Here is a 10,756-nt window from a genome sequence, read left to right on the forward strand (position 1 = left end):
ATAAAGACGGGGAGTGAAGCATCTCCTCTGCACAGATGGATTCTTGAGACTTACGCTGTTGTGGAATCATAAGTACCAAGTCAGTAGTGAGGGCCTGCGAGATAGCTCAGCAGTCTAAAGTGCCTGCTTAGGCAAGCTTAGGCAGGCCCAGGGGACTGTAGTTTGATCCCCAGCACCACATGCCACGTCAGCCCCGCCCTCAGGGTGGTCTGAGCTGGTCAAAAGAAAAAAAAAAAAAAAGTCAATAGTGAGCCCAGAAGCTTATCCCTGGAAAGTTAGGTGCCAGGGGAAGGGCATCTGAAAGAATACTGGGTTATGGGAAGCTGATGCGCTTGAAATTGTTCGTGGTGAGTGTTACATGCTCGTTAGGTACCTAGGGAAGCAGAGTAAGTAGTAAATAGTTGGATATATCGATCTGGAGCTTCAGAGAACATTTCAGTAATTCATAAACAGAGGCAGAATAGTTGAAGTGGGCATAGATGATGTTGCCAAAGTGACTGGGAAATGGAGGCTGGGACAGAAATGTGAAGAGTGGCTGCCTATGGACTCCCATGGAGGACCCACAGGAGTCAAAAGCAACAGTTAAAGAAGGAAAAGGAGAGGGCTGCCAGGGTACTGAGGTGGAAGCCAAGGAAAGAGAGAGTAGGTGTCCCTGTGGTCATCCTGCCAGGCTGGAGCTTCCCAAGAGTTCTGAGAGTCCTCCTGCTGTGTATCATAGTTTGGGAACATGGCATGATTAAAAGAGAAATGAAGAAGGAAGAAAATGTGTTGTGATGCAGCCAGCCCCCTATTGAGAAACTCCTCCTTGCTGTAGGACTTGGGCTTGCCAGGGTCCTCCAAGCGCCACAAGCACCTGGCTGAGGATTAGCAGTTAGTGCAGTGACGGCTTGCACCTCACTCACTGTCCTGTGCAAGGCGTTCCATTGCCTTCATGGGAGTTGGCATTGCTGGGAGAAGCTGCCAGCCTGCTGACCCTGTTGTGCTCTGTCTCTTCAGAGTCTGTCATAGGGAACTGCATGGACAGAAGTTCTCCAGGACAAGCAATGGAGCTGCCAGACCACAATGGGCTTGGGTACCCGGCCCGGCCCTCAGTCAATGAGCACCACAGGCCCCGCACCCTCCAGAGACACCACACGATCCAGAACAGTGACGATGCTTACGTACGTTGGTCCTTCCTGCATCTGGGAGGTGGGATGCTTCCGTCCCAACCTGAAATAGAATGTAGTAACTTAGGGTGGCACCCAGTGTCTCTCTACTCATGCAGAGTCCAGTACTTAGGGAACGTGGGAATATTTCTCAGAATCACCCCAGCAGACCAGCCCTTAACTCTGGTAGTATCCCAGTAGATGCATTACTCTGGATTTTAGACTGAGGAGTCAAAAACAACACTTGCCATCTGGATTCTCAGTTACTAAACCTCTCCTCAGTCTAAACTCAGGCCCTGGCAAGTGAATCCTTAGGCTCTTACCGCATTTCCAGCACCTGCATTGCACTTCTTGACATAGGGAACCAGTGGGGCTCAGCAAAGAGTTTTGTTGTCTAGGGCACATTCTTGAAGTGCATTAAATGGGAACGACTAGTCATATGTGACTATTCAAATTTAAACTTATCAGTATTAACTAAACTTAGGTCCTCAGTCACACTGGTCGCTCTCTACATATACAGTAGCCCAATAGCTAATCACTACCATGTCTTGAAGCTTCTATCAATGTAGGGGGCAACTGAGCAACGCCATCTGAATGCTGATAGGGTAGGTGATGGGGGGCCTGGATTTAGAACGACATAGTAGGTGTCGTGCGCGCCCATCCGCTGACACCACTGCAGGACTCATGGGTGGTACTGCAGGAGGAGGGAGTCTGCGTGGTGCCCTAGACCACCTCTGCTTGGGCCATCTAGCAGGAACAGGTGTTGCTAAGGTGCACCTCGTTCTCGGGTATTCTTACGCCTTTTCCTGATTGCTTTCTGCAGGTGCAGCTGGATAACTTGCCGGGAATGAGTCTCGTGGCTGGGAAGGCGCTGAGTTCTGCCCGGATGGCAGATGCGGTGCTCAGTCAGTCTTCACTCATGGGCAGCCAGCAGTTTCAGGATGGGGAAAATGAGGGTAAGGGGCCTTATGCTTAGGAGTCCCCATTGAAATTCCTGGAGGGGCCTCCCTCTGTCTCTGTCAGGGACCAGATCTCTTCTGGGCCCAGAACTAGGGAGGCAGAACAGGACCCAGCACCGAAGCCCACTTGTCCCCCCTGAATGTGAGTGCGTGAAGGGGCCATGGCTTCAGCCTGAGCACAGCTGGTCACATTGCTGTTTCTAATGCTGTGGGAAGACACACCTGTGATAGCAGCTGTTCTGCGTCTGACTAGAGGTCTGTGTCCTAACGAAAGGTCTCTACCTCTCCTTGAGAACCAGCCCAGGAAGGCTGTCAGAACACAAAGCCCAGGTCTGGCACGGGGACGTTTGCCCCCTCACAGGCTCCACAGCAGCAGCCCCGTTACCTGCCTGGATTCCTAGGTGCTTGTCTGTAAGGGGCAGAAGCAGTAGAGCCTGTAGCCCAGGTTCTGCTGTGAGGCCGCTGGCTGAGGGTGGAGCGCTTCCCATGCGCCCTAGAATAGAGTGCCAGGAAAGGGCACTGGCAAGCGCAGCACGTCTCATACCCTGCAGGGAGCAAGGCTGTTGTGTTTGCATTTTGTTTTTTGCAGCCCTTTTCTTTGTATTTTCAGACAGGATCTCATTGCTGGATGGGAAATGCCTTGTAGTAAAGGACTAGGAAAGAGGGTGCACTGAGGGAGAATTGGGGCACTCGGCTGGCAGCCCGCTGTGACTTGAGGTACAGGGCTGGAGCCAGGCCGCCGCCCCGCCTCTCCCGCCTGTTCACACCCCCTCTGATCCCACATATTTTCTTTGGTCTTGCAGAGTGTGGGGTGAGTCTGGGAAGTCAGGAGCACTCAGACCTGAGTGATGGCAGCCAGCATTTGAGCTCTTCTTGCTACCCATCTACGTGTATTACAGACATTCTGCTCAGCTACAAGCACCCTGAGGTGGCCTTCAGCATGGAGCAGGCAGGCGTGTAACAGGACACACAGTGAGTGTCACCTGACCAGGGCCAGCGCAGCCTCACGCAGGGGCAGCTCCTAACCTGAGCAGGCGCGGGAGATGCATCCAGTGTGTGCTGGCTGTGGAGTCTGATGGTGCTGTGCCTCCCTTTCCAGTCGTCACCTCTTCCTGCCTTTTACTGAGCACTGTGCTAGTCAGGGCCATATGGACGGGGCCATAGGAAAGGAATGCAAGACACAGTTGCTAGGCTAAAGGATGAGGTTAGAAACAGGGTAGGTGTGCTGTGGGGGCTGTAGCCGTCAGAGAGTGAGGGGCAGCTCCGTAGAACAGAAGAGGCCTCTGGCCAGCGTGCTAAGGGAAGAGGAGGTGGTCTTTAAACTTGGTCCTGAAGGGTGCGTTTCTCTTAGAAAACACATCCAGTCCTGTTTTTTAAGGCGCAGGAGACAGGGTATTCTAGACAGGGAAGTGGGATCAGACAAGCGGTGAAGGAGCGAGTGGACTGGGGCGGCTGGAGGCATGCAAAGGCTGAGCTGTCAGTACTGGGGGGGCTCTTGCTCTGGAAAGACAGGAAAGATGTGCTGGAGGTGAGGCCGTCAGCAGATCCACACTACAGCTCAGCGCAGCAGGCGTTTGGAACATAAGTACACACACTGTATTAAGAAAAGCAGCAACACAACACTTCAGGGCTGGTTTGTCTCAGTAGCAGAATGTTTGCCTGCCATGTGAGAGGCCCTGGGTTCATCCCCACGGTGGGGAGAGGGAGCCATTGTGGAATATTTGAGTTTTTCTCTTTTCAAAAATTAGTCTTCTGATTTGTTGCAGGGTTGTATACAACTTGGGAACGAGAAGGTTGATTTTAAACCAACAGTACATAGCAGCATCCGCGCCAAATCGCTGTTGTGTTTCTCTCCACCCAGAATACCGTGGCCGTTGCCTCACATGACTCATCAGTGTGCTGTTTTTTGGGGTTCCGAAGGGGTCTGCCATGTTTGCTTGTATGAACAAGTCACCAAGGAAATAAACAGGAAGTCCATGTTCTCCATCTTTTGTCAAAGTGTATTTGGTGTATTTGAGTTGGTGGGGGTTTTTGTTTGTTTGGCTGGTTTTGGGGTTTGTGCTTTTTTTTGCTTTGCTTTGTTTTCAGTACTGTCTTTTGAAGGTTGATTCCTTTTGTTCCCTCCTTTTCTTCCTTTTGTGTGTGTGTGTATGTCTATGGAGTGTGCTCTTTCTCTCTCTTGCTTGCTCACTCTCACTCTCGTGCTCTCGCTCTCTTGCGCTCTCTCTCTCTCTCTCTCTCTCTCTCTCTCTCTCTCTCTGAGGCCAGTAGTTCTGAGTTCGCAGGCCTGGCCCTCAGGTCTCCGCCCCTTCAGCCTCCTCATCAGGGAGCCATGTGTTCCTCTGCCTCTCCTCCATGGGTACGACCAGAAGAGAACCTCTGTGCAAGCTCGATGGTAGCGAAAAGAAGAGGAGCAGAGCTGCTGGTGTCTGGTCTTAGCAAAAGAGAGAGGACAGGGAGATGGCGGTGGACCCCAGGCCTGGAACCTGGAGGTCTCCTCTACTGCTGGGATCCACTGGCAACACTTGTGGCCTGGCATGGGGGCTGACAGTGGCCGAGCTGCGACTGGCTGCCGCTAGGTCTCAGCGCGGGCCTCTTTGGCCTCAATCCAGCTCCCTCCAGGACCTGCGCAGTCAGTTGCCTTTGCCATCCTGCTGGTTTATCCCTGGGCTGAAACACCCCAGTGAGGTACTGTGCTCTTTATGTCTCTTCCATTCTCAGTTGACATTGTGTTCTCCAGAGGATTTTTTGACCCATGCGCCTTTCCCTTGAGCCTTTTTGTCCCAGGCAAGAGGAACAGGAGGCTGCGGTGGGCCCTGTCTCTCCCAACTTCCTTCTTCCTGAGCATCTTTATTTTAATTATTGATTATGTAGGGATTGTTTTTGGTGAATGTCAGTATTGTTATTATTATTATTAAAGACAAAAGGAATTTTTGTTTCAAAGAGAATATTTAATCAGATTCTGTTCTGTTTGAATTGTGACTTGCACCTTTTGTTCCAAGCATTTTCTTCAGGCATTGTAACGTGAGCTGCTCTTCTCGTGCCAGTGACAGATGCAGTGGTCCCTCCCCCCGCTGAAGCTGCGCATCCGCAGTAGCTCTTGTTTATCCTATTACCTTTATTTCTCTTCACTGTTACAAACCAAAGTCTTCTCTGCTGGCTGAGGGCTGACAGAGGATCTGAGTTATCTCCTAATCTTCAAAACCGGAGAGAGATGTTACCTATACTAACTCTTGACCCTTTTTTCTGGGAAAGGAAAGTGAAAGGTCCCTCACCTCTTCCTACTCTTTCATCCTGATTTGCACAGAAGAAAGCAGGTGTCCAGTGGGCCATCCTGACGCTGCTGGCCAGATTCCCACGCAGGCTGTCCTCCACTGGTACCACTGGCTCCAGCGCCCACTGTCCCTCAAGTGCATTTCTGCAATGCAAGACCCTTTCTGGAGATCGCCCCGTGTTTCCATGGCCCCCCATCTCCCCTACACTTGTTGGGATCCCCAGCTACTCGCTAGAAGGGAGCTTGCTTACCAAGGAATCCCTAGAAGCTGTTGCTACTTCCTGGGCTGGCTCCAACTCTGCTGTCCCCTGCCCTGCCCTGTGCTTCCTCACACCAGGCTCAATCTGTTTACACGGAACTGACAGGCTGAAGAGCAGACTGCCGCCCTCCAGCTGCCCTGCAGATGAACCAGTGAGCCTCCTAACCGTGCCATCTTGCAACCTGCTCTTCTAAAGACATTGTTGCTTTGTATTGCAGCAGCCAACATCCGCAATGTATGTTGAATGTATGAGTATACTTTCCTATTTCTGTTCTTTGAAAATGTCAGAAGTATTTTTTCTTTCTCATTTATGTTGAACTAAAGGATTTTACAAAATCTCCAGACTCAAGTTGCTAAGACCTTTTGTCCTTGTTTGTGTGGGGCATTTACACCTTAGTAACTTGGCTGTCCAGGAGGAGATTGTGAAAATAAAACCTGATTATGTTCTAATGCTGACATGTTATTTGCCTCACAGTTCAGAGTCTAGCTGGGAGAAGCATCCAGGTTGGGGAGGGGGGGCTGCGACTCTGCAGCTGGAGAAGGCACGAAGCCCAGGGTGAGGCTTTGAGCAGGTCACAGTCTGCCTTGCCTTAGGAACCAGGCGTTCGCTAGAAACCTAACTCAGCTTCACACTGTGTCCCCAGGGACCCAGCGTGGACTCTGTCCCTTTGGAAGGGAGCATTTCCACTGCTGCCTTAAATGGAAAGCAGGTTCCTTCTGAAGGAGGAGTGCAAAGAAGAGCCTCAGAAAGCTGGAGGCTTGATGGGACCCCCTGTTTGCCTGGTGACATGACACCCAAATAAGTGAGAGGACCAAAAGGGCACATAGCCAATCATTTTCTTTCCCCACACCTGGATTGCAAAAGGCAGAGTAGAACTTCCAGTGAGGTCCCAGGCATGGCTTAACCTCGGAAAAAAGCTATGGACGCTGGAAATGCTCAGTCTGCAGCAAGAGGAGTGTGAGGGGGGACCTCAGGAAGGCTTGGGGCCACAGAGGGCTAGAAGTCGCCAAGGGGCTATGTAGAGCAGGAAGAGGCTTTTGGATATACACTGGATATGTACACTCTCAGGCAAGTCTGAAACCACTAATAATCCAGGTGCCTCCCAAGCCCCTGCAGTGAGCCAGGGTGCTGCTCAGCTGGAGGTAGGGTGGGCTTCAAGAGGAAGCCAGGGTACCACCTCTTGGCTTAGACAGCTCCAGAAAGGAGAAGCTATGTGACCGGTCTTTACCCAGTCCTCATTCTGACCTCGTGTCAGACCCCACCCCAAGCCAACTGTAAAGATAAGAACCCAGGGAGAATCATGCCTCTCTTGTGCTGGTCAAAGATGAACTCTGACCTAGTCTTTCTCCTGAGCAGAAGGGCAGGAAGATCATGCAAAGTTGAGTTCAGTATCCTGCCCCTGGGTGCCACTGGGGCTCTGACCAAGAGTCTAGTATGAGGCAGAATATCGGGCATCTCCTAAGGCTTTCTCCTTCCTGTAACCCTTTGCCAGTCTGGTAAGCCTGCCGTTAGTGTGTCAGGGTCACATTCATTGAGCAAATATTTGGTATCTTGTGCCAGGCCTATAAAGAAAGTCTTCCTACATGCAGACTGACCTGTATGTTGGGACATAAATTGTGAAATAGGTTGCTAGTGATTCTAACAAAATCTACTCATGGGGTTGGAGAGATGGCTCAGTAGAATAAGCGCTTCCCTGGCAAGCGCAAGGGTCTGAGTTCAATCCCCGGTTCCGCAACAGCAACAACAACAACAACAACAAAAAAAAAAAAACCGTTAGCAAAATCTCTCAAAGCAGCTGCCTGCTCCTCCACTTATGTCAGGGAATCTAGGGTCAGTGGTTGGTGCCCTAATAAAGGTTGCTCTGGAGGCACCCAAGGGAAGCAAAGGAGGGAGGCGGCACCACGTTGAGGAGCACTAGATCCACTAAACAGCTCAATCTTTGAGCGCTTGACACCTCTGTAAAGGACTTGTCGGCCTCTCCATCAGCTTGCCTTCCTTAGTTAAAAATGTTTCTTGGTCCAAAGCTGCAGGACATAATGATTACATCCCCCTTGGGGAGCTGGGATTTACCTGTGGGGATTAACACATCTTAATTCTCTTTACCTCCCCTTCTCTTCTCCCTCCATCTCTTGGAAGCCTTCCTTTCTACAGTGGAAAAAAGCTTTTGGAGGAGTTTAAGCTGAATATTTTGCAGTAAAATGGAGCAGCATTAGTGCATAGGAAGCAATGAGAATACATAGTGTCTAACTGTGTATTACAGTAAAAGACCCATTGCCGCTATCTTCCTCAGAATACTTCCTTTGCCTCAGACACAGTATCCCATAGTTCTTGTTACCTTCTGAAGCAGTTCTGGAAGTCGTCCTTTGTGTCTTTACAACGTGTGATGAAATACATAGTAACCGCTACTGTCAAGAGCCGTCCAATGGAAAAACGGAGACCCATAGAAACCTGCTGCTGTGTCCTCACCCACCTGCGTCACTGGCCATGGCACCGTGTAATTTCTGACTCGTCTGCAAAGTCACTGACAGGGAAGGACAAATGCTGAATCTGTTCACAACCTCTAAGCAGCCACAACAGTGCGGCTAAAGAGGACTTGCAGAACTGCTTCAGAAAGTACCAAGAATGATGAGATAGGCATACTCAAAAAGAGGGGATAGTTTGAGGGGGGATTAATGGCAGTGTGTCTTACTATAATAAATTTTCTTAATTTAAGTATTCACAGGACCAGCCAAATAGCTCAGCAGATTAAAGCGCCTGCAAGCAGGTGCGAGAGCCAGGGATTCGATCCTCGGGCCTGCTGTGCCAGCCCCGCCCCCAGGGCTTGCTGAGACAGCGATTGAGACTGGGCGTGGTGGCGTGCACCTGTAATCCCAGCACTTGGGAGGCTGTAAACGTGCAGATCACTATGAGTCAGATCTAGTACTGAGACCCTGAACACCCTATAGACCCTTCCCTAAAATAAAAATTAAAAAAATTATTCACCATATTTTTTTCTTGTGCTGCGTAAGTATATATAAAAAGGAAACTTCCTGCTCAGTAACAGGCAGCACCCTCCACCCAGTGCTTAGAACCCCTGAGCCATGAAACCAAGATGGTCTTGAAGACAGTACTAGGCTACAGAAGCCAACAGACCACCATCAAAGAGCTAGAAGATGGGCCTTCTTGACTCCCAGCCCCGCCCTCACCCCATTCAACAGCTGAAGGATGTCAGGAAGCCCAAGCAGCCCTGAGCTAGTTTGCTGACAGCCAAAGTAGCAAGACAGGAACGGCCTCCAGCCTTACAGCAGCATACGTTAACTGACAGTGCTTTGGCCACGGAAGCACTGGCAAGTGTCGGACATCAGGCTTAGCCATAATAACTTCAGTAGTAAGCCAAAGAGAAGGTAAAGCAGCAGTGAGGGGCCTGGAGTCGAACAAGGATGCGGCTGGGATCCTCCACACACTGCTGGGATGAGCTCTGGTCCTCAAGAGACAGGAGCTTCTGTGGGCCTGAGATCCAAGAAGCTGTCCCTGGGGGTCAACCACCTTCCCTCTCCATAAACCACAGGCAGCTTGCATAGCCGGTAGCAGACCACCTCCCTCTGCACAGTCCCACAGGCATTCGGGGCTGGCTGTGTCCTGGGATAGATGTCCCAGGACATCTGGGCACCTGCAAGCAAGGCCAAACAGAAATGTGGACTCCCTGCCTTCCCTGGCTGGTGCTGCTGGGTGTTGAGGCTCAGGGCCGCCTGCCAAGGTCTGGCAGTACAAGTCACACCACACCCTCCAGAAACTGAGGGAACAGAGTCCAGAAACAGATTCAGATACAGAATAGCTGCTCTTCACCTCGGTATACCAGTAAGTGAACTTGCTGGTTACCTTTCCAGCGTTTTGCACACATGTTCAAATGCCATTCTTGAAACAAAACTAATCTCTTATAATTCTGGAGGGCAGAAGTCCAAAATGGGCCCACTAGGCTAAAGTTGTGATGTCAGTGGAGGCGTGTTCCTTCTGGAGTCTCTAGGAGGAAATCTGGCCCTCTGCCTCTTCCAATTTCTAGGGCAGAGCTGCTGTGTCCCCTTCCAGAGCCCACATCCCCTGCCTCCATCCTGCATATTAAGGGGCCCCTGTGAGTCCAGTGGGCCCACCTGGATGAGCCAGGCTAGCCACCCAAGTCCCTAATCACATTGATCAAAAAGCCCTTTTGCCATGTAAGGTCACAGTCACAAATTCCAAGTCTTAGGATGTCCATGTCTTTGGAGGGCTATTATTCTGCCTACCATGCAACAAACCCTGTTATAACTTTTAAGAGACAGCAGGTTCTAGCATAATCTTAGCAGATAAGAGACAGATGTGGGAAGGTTATGTAACTTACCCAGAGTCTTATGGCTAATAAGGGTCACACAGACAAGAATTCAAACCTAGACTTTTCTGGTCAAAGCCTTCTCACACACAAAAGGCATGAGACCAGCTGGAGCAGGGGGAATCCTGGAGCCCAGCCATGTCCAGATCTGGCAAGCAGGTGCCAGGCTGGTTTCTGCAGTTAGGGAGTTTCCAAGAGAGATGGAGTGGGACACATTTCTGCCCTGAGTCCCAAGTCCAGAGACCTGGGTTCTAGGTCCAACCTGGCCTCCAACTCTGCAGGATGAGAAATGGTAAGAAAATCCATTGGGCTTCTCATCCAGAAGGAGGCAGGGCAGGGTGAAGGCAGAGTAACTGGTCTTAAAGTTCCTCTCAGCTTGAACATTCACACAGTCTGGGACCTACCAGGTCCTCCTGCCAGTGACCTGGTCACCTGGGCTTTCCCAGAGAAAGCTTGCAAGGCAGTGCAGCTAGCATCCACCCATACACAGTGCTTTCCATTCGTGGGCTCTGTCAGGGCCACCAGCAACACCGACCATTCTGGAGTCCATTTTGCTGAAAGGAAACGGAGACTCAGAGTATATAACTTGCTCACGATCCATGTCTAGCAAGATACTGGCAAAATGAAATGAAAAACCAGGGCTGGTGAGATGGCTCAGTGGTCTAAAGCACCTACTTAGAACAAGCTTAGCAAAGCAAAGGGACCGCGGTTCAATCCCCCAGCACCACATGCCAGCCAGCCCCGCCCCCTGGTGGGCTGAGCTGCACACACACACA

The 10,756-nt window shown here is 50.8% G+C and overlaps 1 protein-coding gene across 3 annotated transcripts in view; it reads left to right on the top strand.

Annotated features, from left to right (window-relative positions):
* Sik3 (SIK family kinase 3) overlaps positions 1–4,157 on the top strand; it is a 260,504-nt gene extending 256,347 nt beyond the window's left edge. For all 3 annotated transcript variants that reach the window (XM_004636479.3, XM_004636480.3, XM_023721083.1), the window contains 4 exons: positions 997–1,160; positions 1,969–2,101; positions 2,908–3,076; positions 3,871–4,157. In XM_004636479.3, the coding sequence (XP_004636536.1) occupies positions 997–1,160; positions 1,969–2,101; positions 2,908–3,065 (455 nt within the window). In that variant the 3' untranslated portion in view covers positions 3,066–3,076; positions 3,871–4,157. The remainder of the gene's footprint in view (positions 1–996; positions 1,161–1,968; positions 2,102–2,907; positions 3,077–3,870) is intronic.
* Positions 4,158–10,756: the final 6,599 nt, after the last annotated feature.

This window comes from Octodon degus, unplaced genomic scaffold (assembly GCF_000260255.1).
Source record: "Octodon degus isolate 3935 unplaced genomic scaffold, OctDeg1.0 scaffold00080, whole genome shotgun sequence".
NCBI lineage: Eukaryota > Metazoa > Chordata > Mammalia > Rodentia > Octodontidae > Octodon > Octodon degus.